This window comes from Dreissena polymorpha, chromosome 4 (assembly GCF_020536995.1).
Source record: "Dreissena polymorpha isolate Duluth1 chromosome 4, UMN_Dpol_1.0, whole genome shotgun sequence".
In the NCBI taxonomy this organism is placed as follows: domain Eukaryota; kingdom Metazoa; phylum Mollusca; class Bivalvia; order Myida; family Dreissenidae; genus Dreissena; species Dreissena polymorpha.
This window is the reverse complement of record NC_068358.1, coordinates 128,999,021-129,018,952: the sequence shown is the minus strand read 5'-3', so window position 1 is coordinate 129,018,952 and position 19,932 is coordinate 128,999,021. Positions and strand designations below refer to the sequence as shown.

Below are 19,932 nucleotides of genomic sequence, written 5' to 3'. Positions count from 1 at the left end.
AAATCAAAATAATCACCAAAGAACCAACATGAATATCCTCATAGTTGTAACTTTTTGTTACTGCCTTTGTTCCATGATGTTGATCCATTTCTGCAGTCTCTTGTTGTACATATCTTTTTGTCGTTTGGCTAATTAACAGTTCATTGTAGATAGATTAGTCAATAAACCATCCATCAGTGGTTGTGTTTGTGTAATTTTTTTATAGGATTCTTTTTTTACAAGCACTTGCCACAAGTGTTTAAATGTTCCTATTATCAAAGCAGGAAAAAAAGTACAAAATGCATTGGAGGTTAAAAAGCCAAGATAAAAGCATTTTCACTGTGATCTATGAAATTCTGTTTTAATTACACTTCTTGTTTTAACTAAATGCAGAAATGACTGATGGCCAGTCTTTACGCAGCCATTAAAAGCTAGAATTAATTGTTAATTAGTAAAGATGTAAAAAAGTGAGATATTTTCATTATAATAAGTCAGTTTTGAATCAGGCACAGTTGTTGATCGGTTTAATTTAATCCAGGCACCACAATGCATTGAAACCAAACTTTTTTTCTGTTTAACTCAAATCAGCATAAAAGTAACACCACAACATGGCATCACATACACAAATGTACATTTTAAATTCATCCCGATATTTTTAGTTTTTCTCTCAATGGAATACAAAAATATCTCATTAAATAAAATAATTCATGTAAACTTTGTCTCCACATCTACTTTGTCTCGAAATCTTCATCAGTTATGAAACACAAGTCTTAAATGGACTGATTAAGGTTTTGTGTGTGGTGTAACAATGTAGACTGTCCTGATGCAAACATTTGGACAGAATTTTGTCTAGTGCCCACATTGTCCAGGATTGGTTGGCTACTCGAAGGGTGTCCTCAAGATCTTCTAGAAGAATCGGATACTGGTTCAAATACTGGTTCTTTCCAGAAAACTGATTCAAGAAAGACTTGTAAGTCTAATGCTTTAGGATAGTGTTTTTCCCAGGAGGGCAAAGGGGCATGGCGCATTACTTTCAAAAAGGGCATTTTAGCGCGCAGTTTAGGCAAAACAGGGCAAAAACGTTCCCTGAATACCTGAATTACGGGGAAACATGTAATCGCATCAGAAGCAGTTGTGGAAAAAATAACATATAAACAAGCACATTTAATGGTAATAGATGTATTTAACTTACTATGATTTATATTAATATATTTACCTTGCAATGTACATTTAAGTTCCATGCTGTTTCAATAAACTGTACAGCACGACAAACATAATAAAGCAATATATGCATATGGATCTGATTATACACAGATCCACTAACATATAAATGAAACCATGTTTGTCTTATCCCATTTTCTAACAATAATCTCGACAGATGTTTAAAATAACATTGCGAGTAAATTGATCGCTAACAATATGCAAACACTCGTTTCCGTGACATACATCCACCGAGAAGATTACAAATAAATAAATAATGTTGTTGCTATCTAAAACATTTTTATGTATCGTTGATTATCACAGACATTTCATAAATTCCTTCTCAAAGTATAATCTCCATCGTTAATTCGATCGTTTACGACGTTATTTGCCATTTTTGCAGTCACAATTTAATTCTGTATAGTCCGCCATGTTGATAAAATGTCAAATGATGTAAGCGACAGGTGCGCATAGCAACGTGTAATCATATACGAGATTCGCATTTTGTTAAATTGGTATACGTCTCAGTATAAATTATTTCAATAATTAGATCTAATTATCTAAAAGACGAAAACGATAAAGAATAAATTTGTTTGTGAATTTAAATGTAATTATGCGTAAAAATATATGTTTTTATATAACTGAATAATGCATGCAAAGCACAATTGCCACGAGAATAACATCGAGTTTTTCATCAAAAGTCCCCGAAGTAATGATTATATCGTGGAGTACCCATTGCCGAGCGAAAAGTGCTCTTGGTATAACATAGCCTCCTGCATTATCGATGATACTGACACGGGGTTATTCATGCATGACTAATTCACAGCTTTGGAGCAGTCAGTAAGACCTACCTATAAATCGAGCACTGTTATAGATTAAATATGCTCATTAAATATAGTCGATTAGACGTTGACGTCTCTCGAGTAAATCAAGCAGTCGGAGCGTCACAGACAATCAAGGAAGCTGATTTTGCGGACCAAGTTAGATCGTAAGGCAATAAAGATGTTATCGATAAGGGCGCGTGGCAAAATTTGCCTTTGAAAAAAAGGGCGCGTGGCGAAATTTGTCTTTGAAAAGGGCAGCGTGGCGATCCGAGAGGGCGGCGTGGCTTTTCGCCACGCTAAAATGGCCTGGGAAAAACACTATAGGAGCAATGGAAATGAATGAGTTTGCACAAACCAATATTAAATCAGCATAACATGGATAAATAAACTACAACTTTCACCATGATGAGCTACTTTTATTGTAGACATAATGACATGATCTGTACAAAGTTATTTTTTCGACAATAAGTAACACCCATGATTAAATTCTACCGTTTCACTAAAAATAGATTGGCTTAGTAATATTTAACTTGATTCTAGAGTAATGTTATGTAACAGTAACAAACACCTTTGATAGGTAGGTTGAAGCGTTCAATCAAATATGGTATAAATAATATACCTGGGTAACACCATGAAAAAAACTTGTGCAAACATATGACCACTGGTCTCAAATAGTTCACGCTCGGATTTAACGACACAGTCTTCACTTGGCCTTGTGGTGTTGGAAAAAATATGGAATGCCTGGGGTTGAACCTTATCGTTACCAAGTTGAGTGCCAAGTGGCAAGTTGTAAACCTGATATTGTTACCTTATATAGTGTCAACATATCTATTAATAAAAAACAAGGATCAACTCTAAACATCAGGTTAATTACAAACATACAACAAATCCATACTTCTGCAGAAATTCACGGACGCAAAACAAAACAGATTGTTCTAAGAATTACAAATCTTCGACATTAAAATATATTCAAAATCAATCTTATAAAACAATGATTTGTGTTATGAAATAGTGAATAAAAATGAAGCACATCAGAACAATGAAACACTTTTGACAGGTGATAAAATGACTATATATACAATCAAAGTTTTGGGTCCTATGGTCGATGCAAATTGAAGTGGCTCCAATGAGAACTATAGGAAAACGGATACAGCTGCCCTTCTAGCCACTCTGTCATCATCCAACCACCCTGCCTAAACTGGAAAAAGAAAACAAGTGAACTTGCCAGTTAGTTAGTAATAAATGTTGACCAAAACCTTACTTTTAAACAAGTGATTATGGCAATGCGAAAACACGATTAGAAACTAAATAATTTAAATGTCAAAACTGACATGTTTGCAAGATATATAAATAATAATCGGCTTACTTTTTGTAAAATTGTAATTTTTACAAGCAACAGTCAGTGAGATCTGAAGACTTGAAACTTTTGTTTGTTTCCTTAATGCATGTTTCATTTAAAAGTTTCAATTCAAGTGTTTTTAGTACTTGTACTATTACCAGAAGGTGAATATCAACATAAATTCCCGAAGGCACACATGCAATATATCACAAGTTGTTTCAAAGTTTATAACGCCCGATTTCATATCCCATACCTTGCAAGTTTTGAAGTTTGTTTGGAGCAAATTTCTTCACGCTGAAATAAGACAAAAACATAACAAAATTACTCAACAACTGGTACTAAACAAAGTAGCACAAATTACAAGGGCAAAAACTGCTTTCAACGATGGATTAACATTAAAACAATGATGAAATAGTAGCACAGCATATTGTTTCATCAAAGCAATATTTCCTGTCATAAAGATTTCTGATCTCAAACATTTCCTATTCTGGTGGCATCCCACAGGCTAGAAATCATTTCAAAATGGCGACTCCTTATTCCTCCTCATCTTTATTTTCATGTCTCCTCTGCAATCCTGTGTTTACCGACTTCAGATTGATCCCTCAACAGTCGTTAACTCTCCAAGTTCCACACAAAGTCCACCAAGAGTAGCGAATAATTTGTAGAATCCTTATTTTTCTTTTCCATGTAGCATGTAACTTCAAATCCGTCCTTCTATGTCAGAAACTTCCAACTAATGTTTTCCCAGAAAATCCACAATCAGATGCAAATGCTATGAACTGAATATTTGCTTTTCATGTAGCATGTAGAGTTCTTAGAATCAGGAACACCCGAAGTCTGATTTCAAATGTAATATTCACAAACAAATGATCATGTTTTTGAACATTATTTCAACAGTTCATTTTCAGTTGAAATTGGTATTTTTGAAAAATTTGTGGTCCCTAAGAAAGTTGAATTTAAGTAAAGACTTTTCGTACTAGATTCAACTTTAAAGGCTATATTTCCAACCCTTAGATACTGATGAGCAGCAAACAGTATAAAACCTGAGCAGCATGCAAGTTACTTGCAGGCTGTTCTGGTTTTATGCTGTTTGCACATAGCCATTTTCAGTTTGCTTCTAAGTGGAAAAGGGTTAAATAAATAAATAAATACCATTTCAAAATCAAAATATTTAAAATAAAAATCATAAGGGCATGTTACCTATAACTACCGTAGGCATGGTTTTGGTATCCTATACATACATCTGTGCTTCAAAATTAAATAATTAGAAGTGTTAAAATTTACCCTGCCAAATGTAAACTTCAAATTTAGTCTTCAAATTTACCCTGCACATTTTTTAACTAGGGTATAAAAAAGCCATGTTTCCAACAAAACAAACTCCACATCAATATCATTTGAGCCCAACGTTCCCTGCATATCAATTTATTATCTCTTCCAACTGTTGCTGTCCTCCATTCCTACAGTCCCTTCATCTCTCTCTTATTTAAAGTGCATTTATGCATTTTTACATTTTCATGTACTAGTCAGTATGAAGAAAAATATATTGGAAGACATGCATCCTCTTTTTCATAAAAATAACAATTTCATTGTTCTAGTAATACAATACTGTTTAGAAAAGTTATCATGCCGTTAGCTATTTACAGATGGCAATGTGGAGGCATAATCTTTATATACAGATCAAAGCATTAATTTTAGCCTCACTTTGGGAAAAAAGGTTTTAATACATGTGAGTAAAGTGTCGGTCCAGATTAGCCTGTGCAGTCCGCATAATCTCATCAGAGAAGATACTTTTTGCAAAGAGGAATTTTACTGAGAAGAGATTTCCTTACAACAAAAAATAAAATAAAAGCATCGAAAGTTGTCCCTGTTCAGCCTGAGTGGACTCAGCAGGCTAATCTGGGATGACACTTTAAGGACATGCATTAAGCACTGATTTTGCAGAGCAAAGCTCTCATTTATTATGAAGCTATTTACATACATATAAGAATTAGCGCACATAATGGTTTATTCTCAGACTCTATAGAGTATGCTTAATTAAACAAATTAAAATCTTGCATATTAATATGTTAACAAGTCTAACTAGCAAAACTGACCTACAGTTAGTGTATTATAAGCAGGTTGTGTAAATAATGCGTGTTAAATGCACTTGGCAGCCAGCCAGAAATGTGTCCCATGGTCTAGCCAGGATTGCAGCCCTTGGTCCAGGTTACATGCTCTGGCATTCTTATCCAGGATAAATGCACTAGGAGGTTAGTACAAGCTGCAAAGACCACAGCCCCATGGAAGCCTGTATTTTGTTGCTAGTTCAACTGCACAACAACAAAATCACAAGTCTTCCACGGGGTTTGTGGCCAGGGGGTTACAAAGCAGGCAATGATCCCATAGCACCATGCTGAGAATGAAGAGTAGCTGGATGTTAGCCTCTCCAAGGGGTTACAAAGCACGCAATTATCCCAAAGCACCATGCTGAGAATGCAGAGTAGCTTTATATTAGCCTCCACCTGTCCTGAGAGTCATTGTAATGAGCCATCCGTATATAAAATGTGTAGCAGAGTTAAAAACCTTTAACGAAATAGAAAATCATTAATGAAAGTCTTTGAAGACGATGGATGAAATGACTCTGTGCTGGTAATCTGATGCTCTCAATTTCTCAGACAATAATCTTTTTCAGATAAGACCTAGTTCAATCAATATGCCTTCACAGCTCCCTTTTATTACTACCAGAGAATTTCTTTAGAACTCCGGATATTTAAAAAATTCAGGAGTTCAAATATAACCTGATCATAAATGTTCATTTGCAAATGTGACACTATGTATTTAAAAATGTCCATTGCACAGAACCACAATCAATTTTGCAAGAACATGCAGAAGAAAATAAAATAAAGCTTACTTAGTTCCCACATGCAATCAGCAAGAAGAAAATACCTTTAATATTGGATTTTAACTAGCACTTTCTTTGAACTGTCTGAGTACAGAAAATGAATCTTGAAATGTAATGAGTTTTCTAAAATGTTACAAGTTAACAATAAAATCAAAAAAATAATTTAAATGTTTATGAACTATGTTTTATTTCATGTTCATTTTAGTAGCAAAACAGAATGCAACAGTATTTGCAGCAAGTGATTATGCGGTTAGAATAAGACTTTTAGTAAGTTACTTACTTCTCTAATGGTTTTTGGCCCTTGCCCCAGCCTGAAGTTCCCTTGCGCTAGAAGGAAATATCATATAGCTACAGAATTGGAAAGCACAGTTTTAACCAGTTTATGCCTAGTGGACCCTCCCATCCTTCTAAATTGGATCAATTTATTTCCAAAATTAGGTATGTCTAGTATATTTATTTCTATTTTTAGAATATTTCTTACAGAAATTCCTTTAAGCAAACAGTGCAGACCCTGATGAGACGCTGCATCATGCGGCGTCTCATCAGGGTCTACGCTCTTTGCCAAGGCCTTTTTTCTAGACACTAAGCATAAATGGGTTAATCATTCTAACATTTATAAAGCTTTTTTTTAAATATCTCTAGTCAATAGCCAAATGAAGTACAAATAGGCCAGACTTTCATCAGCCAACCACTTTTCTCCAGTTTGTTAGAAAAGGTGTTGTTTTACATGATCTGTTTTCAATCAAATGTCTGCTCAGATTTTTTACACAGTGTAAAGAAAGTGCTAGCTGACAGTGTTATATCTGCTATATGAACACATCACCATTGTAGAAAATGTTTGTTAGATACGTTCTTGTATTAGATTTCATACATATAAGAAATATTAAACCTCCCACCAGCAGTGAGAATACCACTGCTAAGTTGCAGGATAAAACAGTGGTGTGAATTTCACTTTGAAATGAACAAAATGTGACTTGTCATTGTTAATAAGCATTTTATAAACAAGGATTTTGCTGTGTCTTTTAGAATAAATGGCATCATGTAGAAATGAGAGGAACAAAAAATAAATCTCTAACACCTTGAATGAAAAAAAGCAAACCCATTTGCCAGTTACTAGACTGGTCCATATACCAGAATGTGAAATGTTAAAATGATTAACAAGAGCTATCACAAGACATCATGCTCGACTATTCTCGTTTTGATAGTAGGGCTTGATTCTGCTAAATTGCAGGTAAAGGTTATGGAACATGGTAAGTGATCTCACACAATGACCCCAAACACATAGCAAAGTTTTAATAGAATGCCTGTTTTATAAACTGTGATATGGAATAGCGGCATTTTAAAATAGCAAATTTTCTAATAACAAAGAAAGACATTATTCTGCTTAAATGCAGGTCACAGGAATACATAAAGACGCATAATTCTGTTTGAATGCAGGTCAGAGTAAAAGACTTTGGTTAGTAACCTCAGATAAACACATGTTAGAAGTTTAAATTGAATAACTGTATTAGAATTTGTAAGATGTTGGACATTTATCTTACAAGAGTGTTACCCAGACATAAACATTTAGATAAGTAGTATAGCTGTTCAGTGAACAGTAAAGCAAAAATAATACTGCATCAAATGAAACAAACTCTTTTGCCATATTCCTATACTTGGGCTAGTATTCAACAATAATTCTAAGACTTAAGTGTAAGAAAAAAGAATACTTTTTAAATTTGAATATTAAAAAAGTGCTATAATTTTGAGTCAAACTCAGCATTAACTGCCTCAATCTACATCGTATTTCATGTAAAACATTCTGTTAAGGACATTATCACAAGCAGCAGCATGTATGTATTAAATGGTAGAAGTATTTTTGGGGTTCTAAGTCTACTCTTTATTCTTAAGTCTAAGTAAGGTTAGGTGAATATGGCCCCTTAACAAAATCTAGGCCCCCACCTCATCTGCAGCAGGTACTGGGCATTCTGTATCTGTTCCTCTGTGCCCGTGATGGTGATGATGCGGTCATTGGAGCCCGGCAGAGCCTCGTCTATCACAATCTGGGCGTCAGACTGACGACGGATCTCCATGATACGGGAACCACCCTTGCCAATAATGGCGCCCGCCATCTGCCACAGAGAATGCATACATGTTAAATTGAAAGAAGTTTGAAATTGGAATCATGTTGAAAAAACATATTAAAAGCCTTGCTCTTTGACAACTGTGCTTAATGCACGTGTGTAGTGTTTTCCCAGACTAGCCTGTGCAGTCCACACAGGCTGATCAGGGACAACACTTTAGGCACATGCATTAGCCCAGTTTTCCAAGAATAAGCTCATAATGTTGTGGTCTGATCTTAACAAGGTTTTAATCGAGTATCGGTAGATTTTAACTAAATGATTGAACACTGGTTTTGAGTGGGGTTTATGTATACAGGAGAACAAGTTATATGGCTGTTCACGATAAGGTACATATTTAGAATGAATATTTCAGACAGGGTTTTATGTGGATTATTTTAAACTAAATCCATTCTAGGCAACTTTTATGTGGATTATTTCAAACTAAATCCATTCTAGGCAACTATTAGATACCGAAGTCCAGCTGTACAATCATATTACTTCTATCAGACAATGTTCTTTGTAGGGTGGTATAGTTACACTTTAGGCTTAATACTGCTGATGATTAATTATTAGAACATGTCAAATATTATATAAGCCTTGCTCTGGATAACCAGCCTTGTGCATGTGGGCAAAGTTTCTTCCCAGATTAGCCTGTGCAGTTCTCACCAACTAATCTGGGACAACCATTGCCACTTTTAATATTTTATATTTTTAGTTTAAAGAAAGTCTCTTCTAAGCAAAAGTTCAGTTTATGCTGAAAGTGTCTTCTGAAATTAGCCTGTGCAAAATCTGGGACAACACTTAAAGCACATGCATTGAGCCCAGTTTTCCCAGAACGGGACTCGTATACTTACATCCTTAGGGATGGTGACCTGGGTGCTGGTTACGGGGTCATTGCCTCCAAACATCATGCCCTGGTTACCCATGCCTCCCTGCAAACACAGGCCATGAAAATGTAACCCAGCTGATCACAAAGCAAATTTGTGTCCAAGAGGAAATATCCATAATTCTGAATAGAGGATCAGAACCCATCCAAAACAAAGATATATCATTCTTTTACCTTGCATTAACAGAACAGGATTTTTTTTATTAGAGCACACAATTAACAATTTTGCAAAATTCTGTTTAACTCTCATGACTTTTAAACTCAAAATACTATCACCAACTGTTCAAATTACTGTCACTATTCTCTGATTATCACCAACTGTGATTTCTTGATACCATGCTTCTTTATTTAGTTCTTCTCCAATGTTTGATCTTGATATTAACATGTCCTCTCAATTCCTGATAAAGCATTATAGTTCTCCGTCATACAATACTATGAGCAAAGAAATAGATTGACCTAACGCACAGACTTTTCATTATTGTACTTAGTAATACAAGGCAATGACCTATTTCATTAAAAGACATAACAGAACAAAGTTTGCGTTTAAATACTTAATGAAGAAAGGAAATACATTTTACAAAACAGTCCATGTTTAGAAGTAATCAACATTATGCGTCACAAACTATGTACTTCATTCTCAATAGAACGATCTACACTACAATAAGACTAGTTTACAACCAGCTGTCTTAGACATTATGTTTTTACATCATGCACGTTTGTAACTATTAACAAGGCAAAACATCATGAATGTAACTAACGAGGTAAAACCACACACCCAGTAATGACTCAAGTGGCATTAACTTCTTTTATTGGTCACAATTTTCCTGATCCATGTTCTTCCAAGACAACATTTGTTTTGCGTATACAAGACAATTTGCGCACAATAAGGTCCAATTTCAGCCTCTCATAATTTTTATGCTTTCACATTACTCAATTAAAATATAATCATTACAAGGAAAAAATAAATTAATATTTGTCAGAAGAAAATTCCCAGGAAAAAACAAAAGCAAATGGACATTTAGTAGTTTTATTTTACATTAAGTTTAAAATGTAAAATGCAACAATTTTTGCAAGCAATATGGTGACATAATAAAGACTAAGCAGACTTTTATCTATGCCTCATCAATTCTAGTAATAATGTTAAATATATGTATCATGTAGGGCTTTCCCTGGCTCTAAATTTCCTAACCCATTTTTACCGAACAACAAATCACTGTTATTTTTGGCTGTTGTATGAGTTAATGAAGAAAACGTTGTAGCCAAATATAATGTTCTTAAGCCAATTTTGCTTATTTGTAGCCATTGGCAATCGGCAACGCAAGACCTGATCATGTTGTTGGTACCCGTTCTCTAAGACTTGCCTTCCTTACCATGTTGTCATCCTGGAAGCCGCCTCCCCCCATGTCACCTCCGAAGCCCCCCTCTCCGAAGCCCCCCTGGTTACCACCACCGAAGCCGCCTTGGTTACCCATGTTACCACCACCTCTACTGCAACGATACAACAACATGGATTTGCAGAAATTGTATCCTCAAAATTTGCTGTTAAGCAGTTTTCTAATGTCAAAATAAATTGTTACTTAAAATATTTTACAACCATTATTTCTTATAAAAACAAAAAAGCATATGCATCCTTAGGACCAATCTTTTTTAATCCTAACAATATCGCTGGACAAGTTATGATATGGGCTGATAAGGGAATGTTCAATATAAAAACAATAATGTAAGTTTAAATTTTTTTGTAAAAAAGGTTGTTGGTGCCAAATGGTTATCAATTTGGTGACTGATATACTCGGCAATCACAATTCATTTTGCTACTTGCATCAAATACAGCTTATGTTTCACATTAACAGAAAAATTCACATTTACGGAAAAACACATTAACAGACAAATTGCAAAGAAAGAATAAACTCCGAGACAGTGCCCTTGTCTGACACCTACCCCATGTTTCCGCCCATTCCTCCACGGACGCCTCCCATTCCGCCTCCTCGACCTCCGAAGTTGCCACCCATCCCACCTCTGCCAGGCGGCCCTCCCATTCCTCCGCCTAGGTTTCCTCCCATGTTACCTCCCATGCCTGTGAAAGAAACAAGAGATCTGAGCCCATATTCACTAACCCATTCTTAGACTTAAGAATAAAAAAAAAATCGAGACACAAAGATCTTAGTTTAATTTCACTCAGAAGAAAAGTTGAAACTGATAAGTCAATAAATATCCTTGATAAAAGTCAATAATGCATAATTTGCTTACCAAAGTTTCAAAATCCCAAACACTGATTTTTTGTGGAATGCATGCTTCTTTCATTATTTCTTTTTAAAGAAGTTTCACAAACTAATGATAACGTAACAGCATTTCTGTTTCAATAAAAGAATTAATCTATTTTACTTGATTGAAGTAGGAAAACTGTTAATTTTTCCTCATAACCGAATTTAACACATTAATCGATTAAGGTCAGTGCCCAGCTAATTCCTATTAAAACCAATGAGCCTTGTTCTAAGAATAGGGGGCTTAATGCATTCCCCTTAAACAAGATTTTGTATTTAAAAGAGACTTCCTATCAACATTTTTTCATATAACAGCTGAAAGTGTCATAACTGATTAGCCTGTGCGGAGCAGCTGATCTACAAGGACACTTCACGCAAATTTATTAAACCCTATTTTCACGGACCCAGACCCATATCGAAACAAGAGTTCCGCGGTCGGAGATGACCGCATTGAAGCCGGATTTTTGATTTAAATGACAGGAAAGTACCTTTCGTGTTTTTGTCAATGCAATACTTAAATTACTGAAATATTGTTCAAAGGTCAAAATGAAATGTAAGTACTTTTCAAGGCATGAGCAAACCTTGTGTTATGTTTTGAATGCATGCATATACATGAACAACAATAACATTTAAGGTCACAAATATGAACTTGAATTGACAATTAGGAAAGTTTGATCTTCTAGTACTGGCCAACCTTTATGTCAAGTTTGAAGACTCTAGGTACAAGCATACCAAAGTTATAACATGGAATAAGAACTTTAACATTTTTACCTACCAAAGTTATAAGAACTTTAACATTTTTACATTCAAGGTCACAGTGACCTTGACCTTAGAATGAATGACCTTGAAATGACCAGTGGTCATCTAAGTGTGCTTGCAAACCTTCATGTCAAGTTTGAAGACTCTATGTCCAAGCATACCAAAGTTATAACAATTTTAACATTTTAACATTTAAGGTCACAGTGACCTTGACCTTCAAATGAATGACATTGAAATGACCAGTGGTCATCTTCTAGTACTGGCCAATCTTTATTTCAAGTTTGAAGACTCTAGGTACAAGCATACCAAAGTAATAACATGAAATAAGAACTTTTAACATTTTTACATTCAAGGTCACAGTGACCTTGACCTTCAAATGAATGACCTTGAAATGTCCAGTGGTTACTTACTAGTTCTGGCCAACCTTCATGTCAAGTTTCAAGACTCTAGGTCCAAGCATACCAAAGTTATAACAACTTTAACATTTTTACATTCAAGGTCACAGTGACCTTGACCTTCAAATGAATGACCTTGAAATGTCCAGTGGTTACTTACTAGTTCTGGCCAACCTTCATGTCAAGTTTCAAGACTCTAGGTCCAAGCATACCAAAGTTATAACAACTTTAACATTTTTATATTGAAGGTCACAGTGACCTTCACCTTCAAATGAATGACCTTGAAATGACCAGTGGTCATCTGTTAATCCTGGCCAACCTTCATGTCAAGTTTGAAGACTCTAGGTCCAAGCATACCAAAGTTATACCATGAAATAAGAACTTTAACATTTTTACATTCAAGGTCACAGTGACCTTGACCTTCAAATGAATGACCTTGAAATGACCAGTGGTTACTAACTAGTTATGGCCAACCTTCATGTCAAGTTTCAAGACTCTAGGTCCAAGCATACCAAAGTTATAAGAACTTTAACATTTTTTATATTGAAGGTCACAGTGACCTTGACCTTCAAATGAATGACCTTGAAATGACCAGTGGTCATCTGTTAATCCTGGCCAACCTTCATGTCAAGTTTGAAGACTCTAGGTCCAAGCATACCAAAGTTATACCATGAAATAAGAACTTTAACATTTTTGAGCACGCCGCCACCCCGCCCGCCCGCCCCCCCCGCCCGCCCGACAACATCAATCTATAAGCCGAGATTTTTTCGAAAAAAATCCGGCTAACAAATGAACTGAAACCAACCCTATCCCCTTGTACTCACCTCCTCCCATCCCACCTCCCATGCCGCCACCAAGGCTGGCCATCTGGCTGCCGCCGAAGTTTCCCCCACCTCCTCCCATCGCCCCACCGCCTCCCATCACACCACCACCGCCCATCGCACCACCGCCAAGGTTGCCTCCGCCTCGCCCACCAAACCCTCCGCCGCCCATCCCACCACGACCTCCACCTCGCCCGCCCATGTCTCCCATACCTCCACGGGGAGCACCTCCGCGCCTGCAAACAAACATGTCCAATCTGGTCAGAGTTTACAAAGTAAAGAAATCGGCATCAATACTTTGCAGCCATATTTTCTGAGGGGCCTGGACCATTTTCAACTTCAAACTTAAATTACAAATGTGACAAAACTTAGCATTCAACAGGGGTGTGATTTTATTAACTCTCCTGGAAAGTGTATAATAACTCATAAAGGCTTTGACAAGTTAAATCAGCTGAAAGTAGGACTAGACACAGATTGTTTATTTGTTGTTTTAATATACAAATACTAAACACAAAGACAAGATTATAATTCTGAAGTTGAGCACATACCCGCCCCGACCTCCCATTCCACCGCCACCTCTAGGGCCGTCAAATCCCCCGCCACGTCCACCACCACCAAAGCCTCCACCGCCACGTGGCCCCCCTCTACCACCTCCACCACCACCACGGCCGCCCTTCGCTCCACGGAGACCATCAGCCATTGAGTAGCCCCCATACTCGTTGCAGAACATCTCGTCAAAGTTGTTGGGGTCGTAAAACTGGTTTGGGCCTTTTGGCGGTGCCTGACGTATAAATCAAACTCACATGTTGTTTGAACTTCTATTAATCTTTTTTTTTAAATCACATGTACAAGTTTAACCTGCCTATAGTCTGTTATCATGATACAACTTTGGATAAACAATTTCAATGATTTACCTGATTAGTTGGTTAGTGAGTTTTTTTTTACTGATTTAGAAGAAAGGGCCAGGCCTCTTTGGATTGGAACAAATTGTGTTGTTTTGAATAAAATTGCCTACAAATACTATAAAATTGAGAAATTGTGAACGTTTTTTAACATTATAATTGAAAAGGTTCAACTGATAGAGCTGGATATGGGGATGCACGGAACTATTTATAACATGTTTCTCAACACATTTTTTTTAAAGCTTAATTAAGGACATTAAGGCAGTCATTTGGAAACAAAACTTTTGAGCTTTGGATTGTTCCAAATTTTGGCAAAATAATTGACCAAAAATAAAACAACTCAATCACTACTATGCAATAGGTAAATGGTATGTGTCTGAGTTTGGAAAAAATATACTTTTTGATATTTTGGCCCAGAATCTGAGCAAAACAAAAACAACACTACTCATGATTATTTTCATCTATGCCCACAGGGCTTTCCTAAGTGTCACTCACTGTCTCTAGCAGTTCATAGATGGTGTCAATGCAGTTGACGACGGACTTTGGTTTGCCGCCTATGGCTACGACACGCTCAGTGGAGCCAGGACAGCACTGGGAGTACACCTTGATGTTCGTGCCTGTTTGCTGTAATACATGTACCAAAATGTAACAATTCATCTCGGAAAACAGGGCTTAATGCATGTACAAAAGTGCACAGGCTAATCGGAGACAAACTTTTCCGCATTAACTGGATATTTACTGAGAAGAGACTTTTTAATATAAAGATACCAATCAAGCAGACAGTGCAGTCCCAACATTTAACGCACATGGATCATACCCTATTTTACCAGAGCAAGATTATTTGTCTGAAAAGGCAGTTTGTGAATGTAACACTTATTGTTTTCTTTATAAGCTTCCATCTTGCTATTGTTTTATCAGCTCAATCTTGTGAAAGTTAATAATCTGTACATGTTGATTAGCTAGATAAACAATAAACAAGTGTTTTTTCAATTTTTTCAACTATAGAAATATGGCAATCACCATGTTGCATATACACTGAGTGACACAAACCAGTACATAATGTCCATATGACTGCACCATACATGCCATAATTTTTCAGACCAATTCCGGGACATTGAGTTAAATTGTCCGGGACTTTTGCCGATTTTCCGGGACATGTATAAAATGTAGCGATATTTATAGACATATGCATTTTTGGTACGTTTTTTTTTTGTTTCGCATCGTTAATTGCAAAAGTTCGAAAGCCTATCCGAAATACACTTGATCTATTAACGTCAAATAAAACATTACTACTTCCGTTACTAGATACAAGCCACGTGTTTTCAGTGTAAGCGTTCTAAACACAGATGGTGACGTCACTGCGTTATTGTTATTGAGACCGGTGAATCTGCTGGGCGTTTTGACATGCCGAACGCAATTCAAATTCACTTAATTGTTTTAACGTTATGTTTACTGTGGGTTTAGAACAAGACAATGAGAAATCTAGTGAGGATGACGTTTTTATATGCTTACTTTTTTACTCAACTTCTTTGTCGGTTAAACGTGCGAACATAAACTGCTTTTAATTTTTTACTCAGTGATGTTGGACTCTAGATGTGTGAACAACTATCCTTTTCCCTTACGCAGCGGGAAATAATGACGTAGTAGATTAAAGTCAATTTACAACCACATTAAACAATGCCGCCTTTTCGGTTTGACCGCGAACGTGAGACAATCGATATGATAACAGGACCCCTGTTAATTGATCGATTTTGACACGTAGCGTAGTCTGCCTATTCGGGTAGGCATTGTCATGGAGACGCTGCAGATATAAACAGATTCGAGGTGCAGTTAAGCCTAAGATAAGGTACATGTATATATGGATTTTGTAAATTGCGGGACATTTGACAGATTTCCGGGACAGCGGGACAAGTTCTTCATTTCCGGGACTGTCCCGGACAATCCGGGACGTATGGCATGTATGGACTGCACATACATATAGTTTCCATGTTGATATAAACATCCAAATCCATGGTAACACATTTTTACCATGACTACACATCAACGCTTCCACTAGCTTTAAAAAGTTGCAATTCCTGACTTCCAAGCCTTCAGTTTTAGACGTACCAGATGTTAAGTCCCAATTTTATTTCCATGAATATTTTAGTAAACTACACTATGTGTTAATTGCTGGATACATACATGATCCAACTCTATCCATTACCCTATAATCCAGTAAAATTACCATTTCTATGTTCAAAACCAAACTATGACCAATATTGACACCGTCTTTAAGAATTTTATAAACACAAACGTTCTCCATTTTACGCAATTGCATATGCAAACTTAATGTGGGATGGGTGAATTCCCATTTAATATGTGTAAATCAGGTGAGGCGATGTGCGAGCATCAATCACTGTTCATATTTTGTTATAACGACCAATAAACGAGTGACTTTAATTTAATTTATTTCTTGTAAATTTACGTAATTTTTCTTAAGTTTCAATGGGTCAATACTTTCTCATTGTGTGCATCAATTACGCATTCTCTTTATTTACTGTACGCTTAACATCACATTTTAATGACTGGAAAAATAACTGAGAAATCCTCGTGATGCATCTGTGTCATCATAGATGATTATGTAATGTGACTTAATTATTAGACATGCATGTCATGCTATCTCTTATCAGTGGATTATCTATTACCCCATGTGGCGTTTTTGGCATAACACCCGGAGATAACAGAGTGAATGACCAGATTTACTGGTGTGACTTGTAAAATCTGTGTATTAGAAAACAGTAATTATGCCGATTATTGGACGTCCAAGTGACTTCCACCATTTGCAAAACCGACGTTTGACTGCTGATTTTTAAGCATAATTTACGCCCGGACGACCATTAACAGAAGCGCTTTACACATACCTCCCTGAGCTCCTTGATCTTGAAGCCTGCGCGTCCGATCACACAGCCAGCCTGGCTCTGATGGACCAACATGCGAATCTCACATTGAAAGTCATTCCCCTGCATGTTCTGGTACTGTGGACAACAAATTCATTATGAAAATTGGGCAGCATTAAAAGACAAATATAGCCTTGTTCTGGGAAAACTGGGCTTAATGCATTTGCTTAAAGTTTAGACAGAAAATGTCATCCCTGTTAAGCCTGTGCACGCTGCACAGGCTCATGTGGAAGGACACTTTATGCACATGCATTAAGCCCAGTTTTCCCAGGAAGGGGCTCAATTTATTGAAGCTTCCTTCTGTACTTGGTGGTTTTGGAGTTTGAGAATGCTCCCAGGTGAAAATCCAAACCCCAACATAGGCACAATATCCATTGAACAACTTAGACATAGGGAATCCTTAATTTGAACACATAAAATACATCTATTGCGACAATTAGAAATATTGCAACAATTCCTTATTTTTGTATTTCGAAATGTGTAAACACTGGACTATGCTTGTGAAGATTTTGTGAAGAAGGCTAGCAGCATTTTCAGACTTAGAAAAAGTTTATTTCAATAATAATATGCTTTATGCTGGAAGTTCAGCACAAAACATTTGTATGTAATATAGGAACAGTAAGCAGATAGAGCCTTGTTTTATGGTCAAAATTTTGCGCCTTTCCCAATCTCAAAATGTTTTTTTCCCCCCCAAATTACAAAACTGGCTTAAGTTAGCAATTTTAGCGTTTTTTTCTTCTTTTTTTTTTCATTCGAAATAACTGTTCATCTATGATTTGAATCTTAGAAAGTATGATATTGAAAGCACTATTATTCTCAATTGTATAGTGTCTTGCAAAAAAATCCCAATTTTAGTTCAAACAATGCAATTTACTCAATCCTAAAAGGCCTTGCCTTATTCCAAAATTTGTGGTAAGAAACAGTATGATAATTAGTTTCCCACTTACCCCTAAAATGAGCCTCGTTCTGAAAAATCTGTGTTTAATGCATGTGCCTGAAGTGTTATCGCAGAAAAGCCTGTGCAGTTTTCACATGCTAATCATGGACAATACTTTCTGTTTGTATTTGTATTTTTTTGTTTAATGCAATTCTCTCCTTAAAGAAAATTCAGTTAGGGCAGATATTGCGCATACTTAACCCTTTGCATGCTGGGAAATTTGTCGTCTGCAAAAATGTCGTCTGCTGAATTTCTAAAATAAGCATTTTCTTTGATTTTTTTTCAAAGAATACTATCAGAATAGCAAACAGTTTGGATCCTGATGAGACATCACATTCTGTGGCGTCTCATCTGGATCCAAACTGTTTGCAAAGGCCTTTTAAAATTCGGTTCCCGCACTGAAAGGGTTAACGCACATGCATTAAGCCCAGTTTTCCCAGAACGGGTCTCCAAGTATTTATTGTGTCTAGTTGCGTACATCCGTTACCTCCTCCAGTGTGGGGATCACGTCCTCCAAGCAATCCAAGGCTGTACCCAACTCAGCGCTGATCGTCAGAATCCTAGAAATCAACCAGAGGTCAAAGGTCAAACTGTGGTCAACATGGCTAGGGGCTGGACAAGGGTCAAGAGAGCTGGGTGTCATGGCAAACAAAAAAAGGTATTTTTACCCACATGAAATTTGGCGCGGCTGCGGGCATAAGAGAATGGAGTTTTAAAATTTGGTCAAAAGCAATTAACTATTATTTCTTACACAATGTATTATTATTTATTGCTCTGATTTCTTTTTAATAACAATTGACTTGTAATATTTTGAAACGGGTCAATAAGACGTACGAGAGCATTTTGGAGAATATTACATAACAAAATCTAAAACGAATCAAGTGGCAAATAACATTACTGGTAACATATGTTCAATTGAAGAATGGCACCATATTGGCAGTATACTGGATAGTGGGTTTGTGTTGAAGCATTTTCTGCCTTGAGAACTGGGTAATACATATTGCGTTCCACACCCCACCCCCATCTTCCAAATACATGCATATTTGAATTGGAAATGCATAAAGCAATAGAGGTTATTAATGAACAGGTTTTGGGAGGTTCGGAACACGAAAACGTTTTTTTGGAGATTAAAAAAACTAACAGGTTTTCTGGATATTTGGAACCAAAAAAGGTTTTTCGGAGATTGGGAACCCAAAAATGGTTTTCTAACATAAGGAACCCAAAATTGTTTTTTTGAGATTTAGAACCCCATAATGGTTTTTGGAAATTCAGAACCTGAAAATGTTTTTGTGAGTGTCTGAACTTGAAATTTGGAGATTCAAATCCTGAAAATGGTTCTTGGAGAATGGGAACCAAACAAAAATTAAACATGGCCAACATGGACGGCCCAAATGGAATTTTATGTTTTTTGGAGTATTTGGGTATGTAGAGTTTCCCCCCTAAAATCAGTGCTCCAGAGGATTAAATTGCAAATGACAATGAAAATTGTGGTTAACAGGCATTGGTTGGAAGAGTTTGGATATGCTTCCTAGTTCAAATATCCATTATTATAGCATAAAGCAAGTAATTGATGACAAATAAGCTCAGAAATAATATATAGGAATTAAAAAAGCATTTTCTGTTTGTTTCAATGGATAACTTTGAAAAGTCTATTTTTAATGATTTTTTTGGCAACAATGGGTTATGAACTTTGGGTTATGAATTTTAATA

General features: G+C 36.3%; 1 protein-coding gene across 5 annotated transcripts in view; it reads right to left on the bottom strand.

Annotated features, from left to right (window-relative positions):
- Positions 1-2,406: 2,406 nt before the first annotated feature.
- Positions 2,407-19,932, bottom strand: part of LOC127876455 (heterogeneous nuclear ribonucleoprotein K-like) — a 54,539-nt gene continuing 37,013 nt past the window's right edge. Inside the window, exons 6-18 of one of the 5 annotated variants that reach the window (XR_008047870.1) lie at positions 18,701-18,782; positions 17,250-17,363; positions 14,845-14,973; positions 13,996-14,228; positions 13,451-13,683; positions 11,150-11,285; positions 10,569-10,699; positions 9,180-9,253; positions 8,165-8,334; positions 6,504-6,550; positions 6,268-6,307; positions 3,596-3,636; positions 2,407-3,201 (exon numbers count right to left, since the gene is read on the bottom strand). Coding sequence is in view for 4 of the 5 variants with exons in the window: in XM_052421750.1 (XP_052277710.1) it covers positions 3,197-3,201; positions 3,596-3,636; positions 8,165-8,334; positions 9,180-9,253; positions 10,569-10,699; positions 11,150-11,285; positions 13,451-13,683; positions 13,996-14,228; positions 14,845-14,973; positions 17,250-17,363; positions 18,701-18,782 (1,348 nt within the window). In the remaining variant the exon portion in view is untranslated. Of the gene's footprint in view, positions 3,202-3,595; positions 3,637-6,267; positions 6,308-6,503; positions 6,551-8,164; positions 8,335-9,179; positions 9,258-10,568; positions 10,700-11,149; positions 11,286-13,450; positions 13,684-13,995; positions 14,229-14,844; positions 14,974-17,249; positions 17,364-18,700; positions 18,783-19,932 lie in introns of all 5 variants that reach the window. The other 4 variants (XM_052421751.1, XM_052421750.1, XM_052421754.1 and 1 more) reach the window with 4 other exon arrangements.